General features: G+C 36.2%; 2 protein-coding genes across 4 annotated transcripts in view; both read right to left on the bottom strand.

Annotated features, from left to right (window-relative positions):
- Positions 1–15,901, bottom strand: LOC123638752 (von Willebrand factor A domain-containing protein 5A-like). Its single transcript, XM_045552581.1, has 5 exons — positions 15,878–15,901; positions 15,377–15,541; positions 15,001–15,101; positions 14,478–14,713; positions 1–186 (listed from the first exon to the last, which is right to left on the bottom strand). The coding sequence occupies exons 1-5, from the start codon at positions 15,899–15,901 to the stop codon at positions 107–109; spliced, it is 606 nt and encodes a 201-aa protein (XP_045408537.1). The 3' UTR covers positions 1–106.
- Positions 15,902–16,260: 359 nt separating this feature from the next.
- VWA5A (von Willebrand factor A domain containing 5A) overlaps positions 16,261–19,816 on the bottom strand; it is a 31,586-nt gene continuing 28,030 nt past the window's right edge. Inside the window, exons 13-14 of one of the 3 annotated variants that reach the window (XR_006735171.1) lie at positions 16,796–16,939; positions 16,323–16,414 (exon numbers count right to left, since the gene is read on the bottom strand). Coding sequence is in view for 2 of the 3 variants with exons in the window: in XM_045551429.1 (XP_045407385.1) it covers positions 16,270–16,414 (145 nt within the window). In the remaining variant the exon portion in view is untranslated. Of the gene's footprint in view, positions 16,415–16,633; positions 16,940–19,816 lie in introns of those variants that run through there. The other 2 variants (XM_045551429.1, XM_045551430.1) reach the window with 2 other exon arrangements.

Below are 19,816 nucleotides of genomic sequence, written 5' to 3'. Positions count from 1 at the left end.
CTGGCTGCGAGAAGCCTCGTGGGCCAGCGTCCTCCCGCAGCTACTCAGGGGCAGCAGACTAAATTAGTGTCTTCATCACCAAATGTGTGTGATAAAAGGGGATATTTTATCTCCGATATATCTTACTTCTCACCAGTTCAGAACTCAGTAGAGAAGAGTGATGTAATACACTATGTTCTTCAGCATCTACTAAAGAATACAGTATTTGTTTAAAATAATTAAAGGCATAAAAGAAAACAATGAAAAACTAAAAATACCAAGACACACTATAAAAAGGTGACATATGGATTTCAATTAGAACTAAATGGAACTTCTAGAAAGAAATATGTAATCATTGAAACTAAAAAGTAGATGGATTAGACATAGATGAAGAAAAACATTGATAAAGAGATCGATCTAAGTAAATTACATTATGTACAGCACAGGCTAAAAATAGATAATATGAAAGAGAACCTAAATGATAGAGAGAAAAATCTGACATAAATCCGGAAAGGTTCAGAATGGGCTCCAGAAAGAGAGAATTGAGGAGAGGCCCTATCTGAATATATAATGATGGAGAATTGTTCCGAATTAAAAAAAAAATTGAACTCTTACACACAGAATAAATAAACCTAAATGAACATCCAGAAATTTTGCAGTAAAATTTTAATATCCAAAAGAGAAAACAGAGAGAGAATGAGGTTGGGGTCCAAGAAGTGGAGAAGGGGAGTTGGGGAGAGAGAAGAGGAGAGAGAGAAATATTGTCTACATAAAAAGCAAAAAATAATTAGTGATAGCAAATTTCTCAACAGCAAAAATGAGTCCACAGGCAATAGAATAATGTATTCCCATGCTGAGGGAAAAAAAATGTCAATCTAGAATTCCATAGGCAGTCAAGCTTTTATTTATGAGTCATGATGAAATAAAAACAATTTTAGGCAAAGACTGGGGGATTTTTACCACTACTACATTCTTACTGAAGGAACAATCAACAGGTACACTTTAGAATGAAGTATATGGAGTCAGAAATAAAGGGATAAGAGACAAAATGTCATGGTGTGAGAAGAAATTGGTGAACATATTGGTAGGTTTAAACAGGTATAAACTATATACAAATAAAATGATAAAAATAACTACATTGGGACACTTAAAAACAAGGTGAAACTAACTTATCAAACAATAATAATATGTAAAATGGGGAGAAATTAGAGTTAAAATAGTTTATGATCTTTAACTGTTTGAGAGGAGATTATATATACTGATTAAACATTGTTAATTCAAAGACACATGCTAAAAGAATAGAAATAAAACATGTAATCTTCAAATGAGAAGAGGATAAAGGAAGTTAAAAAAAATGCTTAATACAATTTTAAAAAGGAACAAGAGAAAGGAGCAGAACAGAAGCATAATAAATGGAAAGCACAAAATAGTAGTAGAAATCAATTTAAAAACATAAGTAACAATAATAAATGTAAATGAAATAAGCCTATTATTTTAAAAGAGTGAAACTTTCAGAATAGAAGGGAAAAATGTATACAACCCCCAACCCTTATCACAATACAGCTATTCACTGTTTAGAGGGGACAACTATAACATTGAAGGAACAAGAAAAATAAAAAATAAAGGACTGAAAATGAAACATTAGCCATAAATCTACCAAAGTAAACTGGCATGATTAAATTAATACAAAGAAAAATAGACTTTAAAGATGATTATTGGAGATAAGTCATAACATAATAATAAAATTAAAATAAAGTCTAAAAAGGAAATAGCCAACTTGAGCAATAAAATTAATAAACTAGACATGTACATATTACACATAGGACTTTGCATTCAATAATGAAGCACACATTGTATTTTTAATACATGTAGAATATATCTCAACATTTGCTTATGGACTAGTGTTTAGATTCAGTCTCAACAAATGCAAACAAATGAATGTCATGAAGACCATATTTTCTGACTAACATACATTAAAAATGAGAAATAAAAACCAAAATATATTCACCTCTCATATATTTGGAATTTTACACAATACTTTAAATATTTCATAGAGCAAGAAACAGTTCAAAATGAAAATTAGAATATATATATAGAACTGAATGACAATTAAAACACATATATTAAAATTTGTAAGACATTGCTAAAATGGTAGTTAGAAGGAATTTATGGCCTTGAATTCCTTTGCTTTTAAGCAAAGAAGATATTTTGAAATACATGTGGTAATGTTAAAATGTAAACTCAAAGAATAATAATCCTTTAATAGTAATATAATATTTGTACCCCTTAATATGCTTTCCATTCTTGTAATAGCTCACTTTGAAGGATGGGCTCAAGGTCTATCCAGAGTAATATAGGAGGTACTAGTTCACCATTTTTTACTGTAGACATTTCCACTTAGGATGTGGGAAGAAAGAGAGAAAGAATCCAAACAATAGATTTCCTTAGGGAGATCAAGATGGTGGGGAAATGGGAGTTTATTTTTGGTTCTGCCTTGGTGGATGTACAATCCCTAGAGTGACGGGAAAACTTGCATAGAATATTGAATCCCTAAGGAGCTAAAGACAGAACAGGGTCCCAGATGTAAATACAGTCCCATTATTTCCCTATTACTCCCCAAAATGCTTGAGATAATTTTACATGGAAATTCTAACTTAATTACAAAGATAGATTATCCCTAATCTATGTGAACACTTTTATGGACTAGAAATAGTGGGATGGCTCTCCCAGATTGCTAAAATAACATTTATATCTCAACCAAATAAGAACAGTGTGAGAAAGAAATATTAATAGGGCAACCTGACATGTTTTGAAGGGTCAGTGGTTACTCTCATTTTTATGATATAGAAATATTTAAATAATCTGAGATTATGTCACAAAGTAGAAAGTTGAAATTTGAATTAAAATAATGAAGTCATTCTTTACAGAAAAGGCTGTTTTAATTAGATTTTTTCCAGAAATAACTGTATTCAAGAACCTGTGTTCTCTTGTTGATTTTATGACAGAAAGCAGATGGACTGTTAAGTAGGAAAAATTCAGAAGCTTTCTCAGACAGCAAATCTCTTTGGGGCTGAGAGCAATTAGAGTAGAGATTTAGACAAATAATGTTTAACAAAACACTTTGTAAATTCTGAAGTTTTATAGAAAGACAAAGTACATTTTATTATTGATTTCTATTAACAGGGACCAATTTTGGGGGTGATGTAATCCTTTTGAGATCATGTGGAGCTCTTGTTTGTTTTTTCATTAACTGTGTATTGCACACAGAGCCAAATCTTGAGAGATTTTGTAAACCTTTGGGAATTAGTTGTAGATTTCTAAGCTCTATCTCAACATTTCCACTAAATACAAGGATTCCAGTTTTTGAAGGTAAATGTCTTAAGGTAAGTGTTTATCAATTTCTCAGCAGGTCCCATAAGTACTACATGATATTTGGATTGGTTTTACTTAAATGCTTTAATTAGAAATTAGTTTCTAAAGATGACTAGACTAATCGTGTCAAACAGTTATATCACATTAATATATATAGTGCCAGGCTTTTTTACTATTCAACTGATATTGATCCATTTAATATTTACAAAATAAGACTCCAGTAAGATGGGTTTTAAACATGAGGACCTTAAGTCATAGGAAATATAATTTTTCCAAAGTCTCAAAAGTATTAAGTGGCAAAGCTAAGATATGATTACAGGTAGAATGGCTCCAGAGTGGCATTAAAATTCATATCATTGTGCTATTGTATTCATTTACTTCTTCAGATTGTATTCAATTATTTTTTAAATACTACAAAAACATACATTGCAAGAAAAGTCAACTGCTCTGAAATTTTGCCTGGAAAAAGGTAATCTTGAATTTTATATATGCAGATGGTCCCTGATTTATGATGGCTCAACTCATGACTTTAAGATGGGTTTATCTGGATGTAACCTCATTGTAAATTGAGGACCATCTGGATTTAGTGTGGTTCCACTTACATGTTTTTCGGCATTACACAGGATAGGTTTATTGGGGTATTAAATGAATATTTGACTTACATATTTTCAAATTATGATGATTTTATTGGGACATAGTTAAAGAGCATCTGTAGTTATTTACTTATTTTCTGTCAGAATGTACCCTGAATGACTTAATTTCTTTGATTCAATTTCCCAATATCTACATTTCAGCTTTAGCGTCTCTGGTATTGAGTCAAACACGTTTTATAGAGCCCAACATTTTAATGTCCTGTTGTCCTGAAATTTGTTTCATTGGCTTACCTGGAAGATGTTTTCTTTTAGAGATGGTCTTTGCTTTTTAAATCACGTCTAATGGAAGGCACAATTGGCAATTGCAATATTAAATTGTCAAACTTATGTTGTGACTGGGCACTTAACCATCACTGTTAAAGTTGAAGAAATTAAGAATATTTTAGATGTGGAATGGTCACAATGCTTGTTTATATTTCTTTTTCTTTTCTTTCTTTTTAAAATTGTTATTTATTATGGGTACATAATAGTTGTATATCTTTATAGGGTACATGTGATGTTTTGGTACAGGCATACAATGTGAATTTATCAAATCAGGGTAATTGAAGTATCCATCACCTCAGGCATTTATCATTTCCTTGTGTTAGGAACATTCCAATTCCACTCTTTTTTTTTTTTCATAGTTTTTTTTAAATATCTGACAGTATTTATTGCCAAAGATGAAATTTTAACTTTTAAATGAAAATTAGAATTTTTTGAAACTTATGTGTGCTTGTATCCACTGTAAGATTGACAGCTTCCCAAAACTAAAATACTTTTCTGATTAGATGGTCGGATATTAACATGTGATTTTGGATATTGTCTAATGAAATGTATAAACATTTTGAAGATCTGTGACCACTTTTTTCAAAATGATCAATGCATGATGTTACAAAATCATTCAAAGTGCAAGATAGACCAATGGAGAGTACAAAAAGTTCACTAATATGGGTTTAGATTCCACATGGTAACCAACCTTTAAGAAACCTCCACTTCTGAGTTTTGGTGTAGTATTAAAGAAGATATCCACAATTATCTGAAAAATCTATTAAAATTCTCCTCCATTTTCGAACTACATATATGTGTGAGGATGGATTTTCTTTATATACTTGAACCTAAACAACACATCACAAGATTGAATGCAGAAGCAGACATAAAAATCTTCTATAGTCTTCTATTAAGACAGACATTAAAGAGATCTGTAAAATGTAAAACAATGCCAACCTTCTATTTTTTAGAAAATATAAGTATTTTTTATAAATACATGTTATTTGTGTTAACATGCAATGGGTTTATTATTGTTTTAAATGAATACATGATTATTTTTATAATTTCTCAATTTTTATTTCTAATATGGTATGCATTTATCTGTCTATCAACAAAAGTTCTCTGAAGGGTATGGGTCTTGAGACCTAAAAGTTTGAGAACCACTGCTTTAGGGGTTATAATATATATCCTTAATGTCTGAGTAATGGTTACTATCATACCATTTGATGTAAAATGTAAGATCTTAGCAACCATATAGATCCATTTACCCCATCCTTTATGCTATAGTTGTTATATATAATATACAATTATATATCTACATATTTAAACCTCATAGTATTACAATTTTTGCTTTGTATAGTCATATGTATTTTAAAGAAATTAAGAAATTATATTTACCCACATATTTACTATTTCTCATGCTCTTCATTTCTTCCTGAAGAGCTGAAATTCAAGCTCTTTAGTCTGTAGAAATTTCTTAGCATTTCTTATAGTATAGGTACGTTAGTAACTAATCCCCTTAGTTTTCTCTTATCTGAAAATGTTTTTATTTCTCGGTTTTCTTGAAGAATATTTTCACCTGACCTGGATTTCAGAATTCACAGCTTTTTTTTTTTCTTTTGGCAGTTCAAAAATATTGTTCTATTTCTTCTGGCCTCCATTATTTCTGATGAAAGTGAACTATCATTTAAATCCATGTTCCCCTATGTAAATCTGTAATTCATCTTTCTCTGTCTGCTTTCAAGATTTTCTCATTATTTTCAGTTTGAACCACTTTGACTATGATGTAATTGGGTGAAGTTTCTTTATATTCTTCCTGATTGGGGTTGCTGTGCTTCTGGAAAGTATAAATTTATGTCTTTCACCAAAATTGGAAAATTTCGGTCATTATTTCTTTAAATATTTTTTCCAACTTCATTGTCTTTTTTTTTTTTTTTTTTCCTTTAGGGATTCTAAGTACACATGATTAGGCCCCTAACGCTCTATTTTTTGTTTTGTTTCATTTTTCACTACAGTCTTTCCCTTTCTTCCTGTTCTTCACATTGGATAGCATCTACTTATCTTTAAGTTCACTGGCTCTTCTTTCATCTCCAATTTGTTGTTAAGCATAAATAGTGACTTATTTATTTTACATAGTATACTTTTAAATTCTAGAATTTCCATTTGGTTCTTTTCTTTTAAATAGTTTCTGTTCTCTTCAGATTTCCTATTTATTTCTACAATTGTGTTTTCCTTTACATCCTTGAACATATTATAAAATTTTTGATAAATCCAAAATCTAGGTCATCTTGGTGGTGGGAGTTGTCTCCATTGATTGCTTTTTGAGTTTTGCTTTGTGTTCCTGAATATCAGTTATGTTTTTCCTGTTTATTAATATATTTAGTAACTTTGAATTGTGTCCTAGACATTGTAAGTGACATATTTTAGAGAGTATTGATTTTTGTTTGTTTTAACAAACAATCAACTTGACTGTACTCAAATCCCACACTCTGTCTCCCATGCATAGATGGCACCTGAAATCTCAGTCCCATTCCTTTATCCTTATTTGTGCAGCTTGGAGCCTGTGTTGTGTATGTGTAGTTCCGGCATTAGATAAAAATCTTAGAGTTTATAATCAGAATACGGGGCTTCCTCTATCTGGTCTTCTTCTTCCTGAGATTTCCTACTCATTTGCCATCTGTGGTAGTTACTACAATCTTATCTTCTGATTTTTCAAGCCATAAAACAGTGAATTTCTCTTCAAGTTTTGGCTGTCCCATGGCTGGGACCTTCCCTCAGGCTAGAAGCTTTGATTCGAGGTAAACATTTGCTGATGACATTTGTGTAATTTTGCATATGTATTTAACTAAAAATATGGCACAAAGAATAAACAATCATTAATGCTCGAACAAACACAGTCCATTTCAACTGATTTTCTGAGACATCTCCGTGGACTAGCATTTCACAAGTCAAGTTCACCACTTAAAAACAGAAGGCTTGCCAACGTAAAGCCCAAATGTAGCGGAATTTTGTGTTTGTCAATTTCAGTGGCACGTCTGACTGTACAGATAACCTCCGCCAGGCAGAGGTTGGGGAGACAGAGCACGGAGAACCGGAGACAGGAGGGGGAGCAGTAAAGCAGCCAGTGGGGGGGGGAAGTGCAGGGGAGCGGGCGGCCCAAGCAGGGGCAAGGAGCCGCTGAGCGAGAGGGCGGCGGCGAAGAGGGTGGGCCTGAGCGCTGCCCACAGCAGACAGAGGAAGAGGCAGAGGCTCTGGGAACGCAGCGCCGCTCGCGGTGCAGGAGCAGCCGCCGCAGCTGCAGGTGGGCAAAGGCGAAGAGCGTGGTGTGCAGGACGCGCAGCGCCAGCTGCCCGGAGCCCGGCACCGGGCGCCCGAGGCAGCAGCGACGGCTCCTCCGCCTCCGCCGCCCGGCCCGAACCTGGCGCCGATACCCTCCTGAGGGGGTTCGGCGGTGGGCGAGGGAGCCCGGAAAGGAAGGGGCGGGACTCAGAGTCGCCGTTGAGGGGGAGGATTGTCCCCTTACCCCCTACCCACCCCAGCCTCCAACCCCAGAAAGAGCCGGGAGGCGACCCGGAGTCCCGCGCAGAGCGGCCTCGCCTCCCCCCCACCCCGCCTCCTCTCCCCCCGACCCCGAGGGTCTGGCTCCTCCCGCTGGGGCTGGGCTCCATAGGTGCAAAAACCAGCTCTGGGCTGGAGGCCATCAGCTGAGAAATTCCAGCATTTGAGGCGCTCCCATAGTTATTTTAAAGTCTACCCCAACTTATTGTTGATTATATTCACTTTCTTGTGCTATCAAATATTCTTTGCAGGAACAGAGTTGGCATATTTGCCAATACAGTTCCTCCTTAAGTCGAAATCAGAAAATCCCATTCTTGAAATTAAGCCACACTCTCACCCCGCCATTTTTATACTAAAGCTGCTGAATACTGTTGAAATGCATCACATAAACCACGATTCTCTTTAGTAGTTTGGTAAAGTATCCAAAAGAAAGCGGACCCTCAACACTCCTTGACAAATGTGTCTGTTTCTCCCTGAGCCTCCACTCTTCAATTGTCCCCAATGGCTCTTTCAAACCTTCTCCTTTACTTCAAATTCTCTATTCCACCACTTTCAGTCTATTATAGCCCATTAGCTAATCTTGATATCTACTTCACGAAAACTATAGAAAATTCACCAGAAAGAAACTGCAAAGACTTGCTCCTCAGGCTACGAACTACAAATCTAATCCTATCACATTTCTTCACTTTCCTAACAATAGTGGGAGAATGGACTGGTCCTACTGAAGTGAATCCCATAGTGCTGTTCTGGATCTCATCCCCTTCCACCTCCTCAAACACCCTTCCCACTCAGATACAACCCCTCAGCCCCCAATATTTTTAACTCTCTCTATTGGCACCTTCCTGTGAACACTGCACCATTCTCAAATCTCCCCCACTCTAATATTTTAAAGAGATATAACATACAAGAACCCACCTAAACCCTACAACACCTTCTATAGATATCACCCTCTATTCCCTCCGCTTTTCAGCTTCACATTTGTAAAAAGATTCCATGCAAGTTGCCTCTTATTTCCCACCTCTCATTTACTGTTTAGCATCTTATAAGGTTCTCTCCTGACCACACTGATGAAATTGTTCTTAGTAAGATAATCAAGGACTTCTTTGATATTACCCAATAGTCCCTTTCCAGTTTTTATTTTGACTTCTCTGTAACATCTGATACACATCTGATACTTTGATAACTCCCTTTCTTATAACATAGTTTCCTTTAGCTTGAATACGTACTCCTTTTCTTCCTACCTCATTGGTTCCTTTTTACTCTTTTTGTGGACCCCTCTGCTATCCACCCCTTACATACTGGGTATTCTTCAGGGTTTCAATCTCAATCCCTTTTTCGTCTCACTTTACACCTGCCCCCTAAATAATCTCATTCATTCTCATGACTTTAGTTATTACCTAGATGTTAACTATTGCCAAATGTATATCTTCACCTCTGACATGAATTTGAACACCCAATCTGTCAATACCCCTTCCTACTTGACATCTTTCTGTGGATAATCCATAGGCATCTCAAGTCCAAAATGCTCTAAAAATAATTCAACATTTTACCCTCTAAACTTACTCCTGTTTTTTTCCTCTGAACTTAAATAAATTGATTCTATAATCTACTCAGTTAGCCAGCCAGAAGTCTGGGCATGATCATCAATGGCTTACCACCTCCACATTCAATCAATCCCTAAACTGACCCTGTTATAATCCGCAATACCTGTTTTCTTCTTTTTTATACTCACTGCTAGCACTTCAGTTTAAACCACTTCTTCTTCCTGGTTCAATACAATACATTGCTATCTAGTCTCCCTAGAAACCTTGCTTCTTCTCAAACCATTCTCACATTGACATAGATGTGATAATTAACAGTTACCACATCAACCCCCTGTTGTAACTCATTCAATCTCCCTCAAGATATGGTTTAAACTGTTTCACACAGTTAACTATAAAAATAGAGTTAATAACAGTATCTAACTTACAGATTTGTTGTGAGGTTTAAATAACTTAGTATATGGAAAGTACTTAGAAAAAGACCTAGTAAGCCCATGCAAATTTTAGCTATTATCATTGTTATCATCATCATTTACCAGTCTCTGGGTCCTTCTTCATCATTCACCTAGGAATCTGAGACCTGGCCCATGGGGCTTCTTGCAAAGTCTTATGATTACCCTGAGTAAGTTCTGTATCAAATGAATGATCATTCCTACAGTCTAACTCAACATCCCTAGACCTCTGTTTTCTTCTACCTTTCCTCATTCTCTTTTTGATCTTGTATGTTCCAGCCAAAGTATAACACCTACCTCATTTGTATCAATGCTTATTCTTTGTTATCTATGCGTCTTTTCAGATGCTGATCCTGATACCTAGAATGTTTTTGTTCTCTACTCCTTGAAGCATAATCTATCCAACCCTTCAGGTCTGAGTTTAGATGTCACCTATTTGGGAAAGATTCCTTTGATTACCATAACACCACTACCGGGGCTGAAACCTCCGCTACCTGCTCTCACACACCTTGGGCTTCCCCATGTTGTAGCCCTCCTTATACTTTCTTGAAAATCTGTTCATCTGTTTGCTGTCTGTCCTCCCTTTCTGCTCACCCCCTACCCCAGTCTATAAGCTTCTTGGGGACATGAACTGCATTTTTTAATCACTGTATACCTAATAATAAGTACTGCAATTTATAATGGGTATTAAAATTGTTAAATGTTTAAAGAAATAAATGTGGCATGAATAATACAGGATTCAACTTGAAGCTTGCCTCTAGAAGTAATATGATACATTTCCCTACAGCTGTGGGGTTCTGTCAAGGGAATTTGTTTACCTGACCCAAATCCTCAAGTCCCCAATCTCTATAATCAAGACAGCTTGTTTTATGACTGAGATACTCCTGGCACTTGGCACTTAACACTACCAGGTTATTCATCAGCCAACTGTGTGGTCATTGACCATCTAATTATCAAGAAGATTACTCAGGATGTGAACAAGATAGCTGACTAGAGGTACCTAACAGCCAACCCCCACCTAAATAAAAGGACAAAAACAACAAATATACGATGACATTTGACTAGAAAGTCTAAAGAGGAGTGCTGGAGTACAAACAGCAAGGGAGGGATAAAAACCCTGTCAGACACAAACACTCAGGATGGCTTGCATAGAGAAGGGAAGAAAACGCCCTGCTTCTGCCACCCCCTAGTCTCTCCAGTGAGGATCAGCTGGGAACCAGGAGGTACTCTGTATGTGGGGAAAAGGTAAGCAGGAGGCCCCCCCCACTTCCTGTTACTTCTACAGATTCCGACAGTCCTCACAAGCCCTGAGACCTGTTTAGGGAGCTTCCTAGAGTTCATATTGCTACATTACTCCACAGAAGGACCCATGTTGTCCTGCCCATAATTCATGTTGCTACATCACAGCACCATATTGAAACCAGACACACCTCAAGAGTGCATCCTGCTCCAGGGACCAGTAGACTCTGTGTCTTTCTACCCCTGAGGCTCTGCTGTGATGGCACCACACTCACACAGGGTGCTGCTGCATCTTCATCCAAGCTGCTGCATCTCCCTACTCCCTGAAAACAAGTTGCCTAGGAAGCAGCAGAAAACCTAAACAGACCAATAAAGAGGAGAGAATACTTCCAAACTCATTTTACAAAGCCAGCATTACCCTAATACCAAAACCAGTCAAGGACGCAACAAAAAAAAACAACTACAGGCCAACATCCCTGATAAACATAGATGCTAAATCCTCAACAAAATACCAGCAAACCAAAATCAAAAGCACATTAAAATCATCATTTACCATGATCAAGTGGGATTCATCTCGGGGATATAAGATTGTTTTGACGTACACAAATTAGTAAGTGTGAATGACATGAAGAGAACAAAGGACAAAAACCATATGACCATTTGAATAGAGGCATAAAAAGTATTTGACAAAATTTAATATCCTTCATGATAAAACTCTCAACAAATTATGTAGAGATGACATGTACCTCAATATAATAAAGATCTTCTATGACAATCCTGCAGAAAATATTATGCTGCACAGTGATACGTTGAAAGCTTTTCCTGTAAGTTCAGAGACAAGACAAGGGTGCTTACTTGTATTTAACATAGTACTGAAGTCCTAGCCAGAGCAATTAGGCAAGAAAAAGAAATATAAGGCATCCTAATTGGAAAGGAGGAAGTGAAATTGTCCCTGTTCGCAGACAACATGATTTATATATAGAAAATCCAAAAGACTCCACCAAAAAGCTATTAAATGTAATGAACAAATTGAGTAAAGTTTCAGGATCCAAAATCAGCATACCCAAATCCGTAGTGTTTCTGTACACCAATAGCAAACAATCTGAAAAATAAATCAAGAAAGTAATCCATTCATAATGACTAAAAAATAATTAAACTACTTAGGAAGAAATGTAACCAAGAAGGTGAAAAATCTCTATGCTAAAAACTATAAAATACTGATGAAAGAAACTGAAGAAGACAAAAGTAAATGAAAAGAGATCCTGTGTTCATGGACTGTAAGAAAAAATATTGTTAAAATGGCCATACTATCCAAAGTGATCTACAGATTCAATGTAATCCCTATCAAAATACCAATGACATTCTTCACAGAAATAAAAAAACCCTATAATTTGTATAGAACCATAAAACACCCAAATTGCCAAAGCAACCTTGAGCTTCAACCTTGAGCAAACAAAACAAAATAACAAAAACAAAACAAAATAAAAAAACAAAGCTAAAAGCATCACACTACCTGACTTCAAAATATTCTACAAAGCTGTAGTAATCAAAACAGCATGGTACTGGCATAAAAAGACACATATAGAACAATGGAGCAGAATGGAAAGCCCAGTAATAAATCTACACACTTACAGCCAACTAATTTTTCAGAAAGTTGCTGAGAACACACAATGGGTAAAGGACAGTCTCTATAATAAATGGTGTTGAGAAAACTGGATATACACATGCAGAAGAATAAAGTTAGACCCTTATTCCACATCATATACAAAAGCTAACTCAAAATGGATAAAAGACTTAAATGTAACATCTGAAACTCGGAAACTACTAGAGGAAAACATAAGGGACAAGCTCCATGACATTGGTGTGGGCAATAAATTATTGGATATGGCCTCAATAGCACAGGCAACAAAAGCAAAAAATAGACAAATAGGTTACATCAAACTAGAAAGCCTCTGCATAGGAAAGAAAACAATCAACAGAATGGGTGAAAATATTTGCGAAACAAACGTGCAGTAAGGGGTTAATATATCCAAAATATTCATGGAACTTAAACAACTCAATAGTAAGAAAAAACTAACCTTATTTAAAAAATGGACAAGAGACTTCAATAGACATTTCTCAAGAGGACATATAAATGGTCAACAGGTATATGAAAAAAAACCTCAATATTATCATCAGGAAAATGCAAATCAAACCCACAATGAGATATCATTTCACACCTGTTAGACTCAAAAAGACAAAAGATAACAAGTTTTGGTGAGGATATGGAAAAAATGGAACCCCTGTACACTGTGCGTGGGAATGTAAATTAGTACAGCCATTATGGAAAACATTATGAAGGGTCCTCAAAATATTAAAAATAGAACAATCACATGATCAAGCAATCCCACTAATGGATATATAGCCAAAGATCTGAAATCAGTATGTTGAAGAGATATCTGTACTGCCACGTATTGCCTATTCACAATAGCCAAGACCTGGAATCAACCTAGGTATCTATCACTAAATAAATGGATATCAAAAATGTGGAATATATACACAATGGACCACTATTCTGCCATTAAACACAATGAAATCCTGTCATTTGAGACCATATGGATGAACCTGGAGAACATTATGTTAAATGAAATAAGCCAGGCACCGAAAGATAAACACTGCATGATCTCATTTATTCATGGAATCTAAAAAAGCTGATCTCAAAAAAATAAAAAATAAATAAAAAAGCTGATCTCATGGAAGGACAGTAGAATGGTGGTTACCAGAGGCTTGGTAATTAGGGAGTAGGGGAATGGGAAGATTTTGGTCCAAGCATATACAATTACAGGTAGATACAAAGACAAAATGTCCAGAGTAGCCAAATATAGACAGACAGAATAGGCAAATATAGAGAGACAGAAAGCAGGTAAGTGATTACTGGGGATGGAGGGAGGGGATGGGGTGCAGGAGAGGATAGGTGGTGGTCAGGAAGAGAAATTGAAAATGATTGTTAACAGTAATGGACTTTCTTTCTTAGTTAATGAAAATAATCTAAATTTGTATTGATTGTGGTGATGGTTGCAGAACATGCTAAAATCCACTGGATTGTATACTTTAAATGGGTGAATTATATGATATGTGAATTATATCTCAATAATGCTGCTTTAAAAAAAAAAGATAAATCCACTTCAGATTTTGAGAGTTTGATTATTCAATGTTTACGTGCACTTTCTGTTTTAATGTTTGGGTTTTTCTCTTGGATTATTTAAAATCTACTTGCCAATGGGATACAATGTAGTTCCCTAGGACAGAAAAGTTTAACACTAGCCAGAAATCCAATATGTGGAAGGACAAGAAAAACAAGGCAAGTTAAGAATGTTTCACCACCTTTTCCTTTAAATAATGTGCTCAGATATTCCGGACCCTTTATTCCATAGGAGTTTGGATGAGATAAAACTCACCACTTCCTTGGAGCCTTCTTAACAGAACTGGCCTTGGAATGTCCATATAAGTCAGGGGTCCCTGAACTGGCTTGTTGAGCTCCTTGTTGATAGCAATGAAAGCTGTGAAGGAGCTTATGACTCCAGATTCACGGCTGATGTTCAATACTTCACTTTTATAACTTCCTGGAGTCTCCATGAGGCCCATGTCCTTGGTCTGAATAAAGGCCTTGGCAGCAAGGTGGTGAATGGTGAAGCTGAAAGAAAAAAAAAATTCCTGAACCTAAGGGAAAACCACCCACATGCCAGTTGCTCTGAGCTCTTAAAAGTTAGGAATAGCAGAGGGAAGAAAAAGTCATGTAAGGGGAGAGATAAGACTTGGGTGGTTTAGAAATAAAAAGTGATTGTAGGGAAACAATTGAGCCCAAATCCAACCTCCAAGGATGGCAGGAGGGGCCGGGGGGAGACAGAAAGAGAGAGATAGAGAGAGGAAGGGAGGAAGGGTGGAATGGAAGAAAATAGCAAAGGAAAACAGAATTCTCACTTGGCATCGGGCTTGGGTTGTAGAGAAAATGTCACCTTATCCTCAAAACTCTTGCCCTGGAATGCATACTTGAGGCATACTTTTCCTGTTGTCTCTTCTGGCTACAAATTAGAGAAGAGTAGAAGTGATGGAAGGAGATCACCAAAAAAAGGATTAGAACAGGGGCAGCTCCCCAACACAATACATTAAATATCTGGCTAAGAATCAGGTAGCCCAGGAAACCAGAGCCCCAAATGATGAGGAAGGGCATAGGCTGGCTCTACCTACAAGTCCAATCTCTCCCTGACATCCAAATCCACCCACCAGCTTTAAAGAAATTGTCAGTACAGTATGGTGGCTACTCCAACTAGAGGAAATAAAAAGAATGGGAACTCACTGGCATCACCCCCATCAACTGGGCATAGACAATTAACCTCTGACCCTTAAAGATGACAGTTGGTTCTGGGGAAAGCATTTTAGCAGATAGACCAGGAGGCAAATCCCAGCTCACAGAGATGTCCTCTACCATGGGCTGAAGAGAATGTTTCAGGGTCCTAAGAACCTAATGGAAGAAAGGGAACAGAACAAGCAGAAACAAATAATACTGACAATGAGAGCTACTATTGAGTATGTATTATGTGCCAGGTGCTATGGTGTGTAACACACAGCATGCCTTCTTCTTAATACTGTACTAGGAGATGGGCATTATTTCTCTTGCCTTACTTATAAAGCTGAAAAATTTAATAACATAAGTGTGAATGAAGAAAATGTTTGAGAAACAAGGCCCCTGGAGAAGGGGACTAGACAAGAGACAGCATCAAGTGGAAAACAGGAGCTTAGGAATGTATCGAGATGTCTTCTCCTTGTGCAAACTGATCAAATGGAATTACCGATTTACCACTTCTTCCAATCCATTAGGCATATCACAGTTGTTCCTTCTCCTCTTCTTTGTACCCTTGCATGAAGGATGGATACTGTACCAAAAGAGGTCCTAAGGCACAGACCTAGAACCACAATCTTGACAGCCGAAGCTCTTAGTTTCTCTGTCTCTGGTCTTTAATACACAGGCCCCAATCTCCTTTCAGCATCTCGTTTCTGGGCTTTCAGCTACGTATGGACCAGATACCATTTCTACAGACAGGGGCCCCCTTTTACATGAGCCAAAAGTACCTTCCACTACGTATATTGTGCAAGGCTTTGGGGATACAAAACAAGACAGCCCTGAGGCAAGCTGCTGCCCCTTGCCCTTGTGCAGTGTGCCCCACCCTGTTCTACATACTGTCTGGAGTGTTACCTCTGGACACACAGCCCTTCTCTCACCTTGGACTGCATCCTGTCCTTGCCTGTGATAAATTCTGAAGTGCCTCTTGAGGCCAGGGCAATGCCTTTTATGAGGCTGGCGGAGGCACCTTCTCCAATACCAAACGAGAAATATCTGCAATTGTAAAAGCTTAAAGGTTAGAGACAGGAACTAAAGAGTGAACTTATAAAATTAACACATAATAGTCAAAAATGTATCAAGAGATAATCTGCTTTCTTGATAAAAGTATAATAGCTATCATTTACTGAGCATGTTCTACATTTTAGGAGCTGTAAATATGCCTTAAATAATACAATTTAATCATCACAAGACTCGTAATAAGCAGGCTTCTACTTCAATTTGTAGATAAGGAACGGAGGCCCAGAGAATTTAAGAAATCTGTCCAAGATCACATACCTGCTAAATGATAGAGATAGCACTGGAGCACTGGCCTGTGTCACTACAAGATCCCCCAGGAAAATGAAGGAAACGAGATAAACTATCACCAATGCCCACCTATCATTGTTCTGGTGCCATTATCTGCCCTGGCAAGGCCATCCTTAGGGTGGGGAGGTGTGCCTCCTCTTCCTCTAACTGGAAAGTTCTCACCCTGCCTTAGTCCAAGTGTACCAAATAGCTTCTTAACCATAATTTAGTCTCCTAAATAGAAGAAACAGAGAATAAAATGGTAATACTAAAATAAGAATTTTTAGAAGGCATGACAGAAATAGCTTTCATTTTAAATTAATACACTAAAATTTTAGTTTATGTATCAGTCTCTTTTGAGATGGGTTAGTGTGAGTCATCATTTCCAAGTCTAGTGATGTCATCATTACGATTAATGCATTACACTTATAAGGCTAAGGACCAGAGTGCAGTGATCTGTTATAATACTCCCTAAATAATACAGTCTGCCAACATATTGATACCGCCACTTTTAAATTTCTGTCTAACACGATCTTTGAACTGTACCCTGTTATAAAGTACTTTTATGTACCCTTTATAATTTTTGTATAAAACCAAAAATAAACAATACTTCTTGGTGGCTAACTGTATGCCTAGAACTCCCTAAAGTGCTAGATGTGGGTGATAATAAAAATAAAAGTAATAATTACAATAATAGCTACATTTCCTACAGCTCTTATTTTCTGTCAAGCGCAGTCCCTAATACTTTACATAGGTATACTCTGTTAACCCTCACAGTAACTCTATGAGGTAATTACTATTAGTATTCCCATTTTCAAGTGAGGAAACTAAGGCTTAGAGAGCTTAGTTGATTTGTCCAAACAGCCAGCAAGCAGAACTATAACTTAAATACATTACTCCAGACTTAAAATACAATACTCCTTGAAAGTTCTGCTTACGGCAATGCCAGAATGAGTTGTTTGAAACGAGCAGAGAACTAGAAAAGCTGTACACAATATTTTTAATAATCTGTTTGTAAGCATCAAAGGGATACCAAGATAAACAAATCTACAAGCTGAGACCTGGGAGAGAAAGGAAACCAAGAGAAACGATCCTGGCATCTGGTGTCCCTTTACCCTTTGAAGCAAGTGCCAAAAACAAAATGGACAGCTGAAAAGCTAGGCAGTTTCACACTGGTGGAAGGAAAAAACAATAGCAAATTGGCTTTCCAAAAAAGAGGAGCCCTTGTAAACAAATCAGGTCTTTGAACAGAACCCTGTACTACACACTAAAGATAAAGGTGATCAGAAATAAACCAACCCTTGTAATGACTGAAGTTAATTAGATCCTAACTGCATTAAAATGATCTGCTCCTAGTCTATCAACCCATCAGAAGCAAAGAATAAAGCCTCTCAGAGGGAACATATATTCCAGAGGCTCAAAGAATTGCTATAATTTTTCTTCTGATATTTCTGACAACTAACCAAACCAAAAAATAGAAAATCCCCAAATATTGGGAAGTTAGGTACTGTACTTGTGAATTATATAGGCCTAAGAAAGAAAACATAATAATAACTAGAAAATATTCTCAAGTGGATGCCAATGGCAAAATGGAATATCCAAATTTAGAATTTAGCTAAAATCTACAGCTCTGAATAAACACATTAGAAAAGAAAGTCTAAAAATCAACTACCAAGCGTGCATCTCAAGATGTTAAAAAAAGAATACTCAATAAACCCCAGGAATGTAAAAGAAAGAAAATAATAAAGTCAGGAACAGATATTAATGAAACAGAAAACAAACACTCATATGATGAAGAGTATCAACAAACCCAAAAGTGCTGTGTTTTGAAAAGATCATTAAAATTGATAAACATCTAGGTAGGGCAAGGAAAGAAACAGAAAAGGAACAAATAACCCACATCAGGATTAAAGAGCTAACATCATTACAGATTCTATAAAATTTAATAACAGTATTAGTCAATATGATGGACAATTTAATGCAAAGAAATTTGAAAATTGGGATAAAATATACAAACTTTCATTAAACACAAGAACATAATATTAAGAGCAGTGAAAAAATAAAATCTTCCCACAAAAAACTCTCCAGGCCCAGCTGGCTTCACTGGTAAATTCTAGTAATCATTTAAGAAAGGAAATCTTTGAACGAACAGGAAAAAGGGCAAATTTTGCAGCTTATTTTATGATACTAGAATAACAATGATATCAAAACCTGACAAGATATAATAAGAAAAGAAAATATAAGTCAATATTTCTCATGCAAAGAGATTCAAATCCTCCCCCCCAAAATTATTAGCCTACTGAATCAAAACTATTTGACACGGGTTAATATATCAAAACTACTTTTGGTTTACTCCAGAAATTCAAAGTTTGTCTAACATTAAGGATAATCATTATGTCACATATTAAAAGAATAAAGGATCTGAACAGAGACATAAAAAGCATTTGATAAAATTTGACAATTATTCAAAAACAAGATAGAAAGAGAGAAAAGAATTCGGAAGACAGAAATAAAAGAAAATTTCCTTAACCTGATAAAGAAAAATAAAAAAAAATTAAAAATTAAAAAAAATTGGAAAAGAAAAATATACCATTTTCTTTGCAAAAATGATTGTCCACAGAAAATCTAAAAGAATTTGCAAACATAATTGAATTAATATCTAAATTAATCAAGGTCATTAAATACAAGGTCAATGTAACAAAAAGGTATTGAGACCAATCAGCTAATAAATAAAATTATTACAAAAATACTATGTAAAAGATTAATAGCATCAAACACCCAGGGAAAAAATTGAATTAAAAAATTTGATAAAGATCTCTACACAAAGAATTACAAAACATTACAGAGAGATTTTGTGTGCACAGAAGTCTCACCTTATCTGCTGTTTCAGATTTGACAGTTTCAGTTACCTGTGGTTAAGCACAGTCCAAAAATACTAACTGGAAAATTCCAGAAGTAGACAATTCATAAGTTTTAAATTGCACACTGTTCTGCATAGTATGATGAGATCTTGTGCCCTTCTGCTGTGTCCCACTTGGGACGTGAATCTTCCCTTTGTCCAGCGACTGCATGCTGTCTACGTTCCCCACTACTAAGTTAGTCACTTAGTAG

Source organism: Lemur catta, chromosome 5 (assembly GCF_020740605.2).
Source record: "Lemur catta isolate mLemCat1 chromosome 5, mLemCat1.pri, whole genome shotgun sequence".
NCBI lineage: Eukaryota > Metazoa > Chordata > Mammalia > Primates > Lemuridae > Lemur > Lemur catta.
This window is presented reverse-complemented; position numbering and strand designations above follow the sequence as displayed.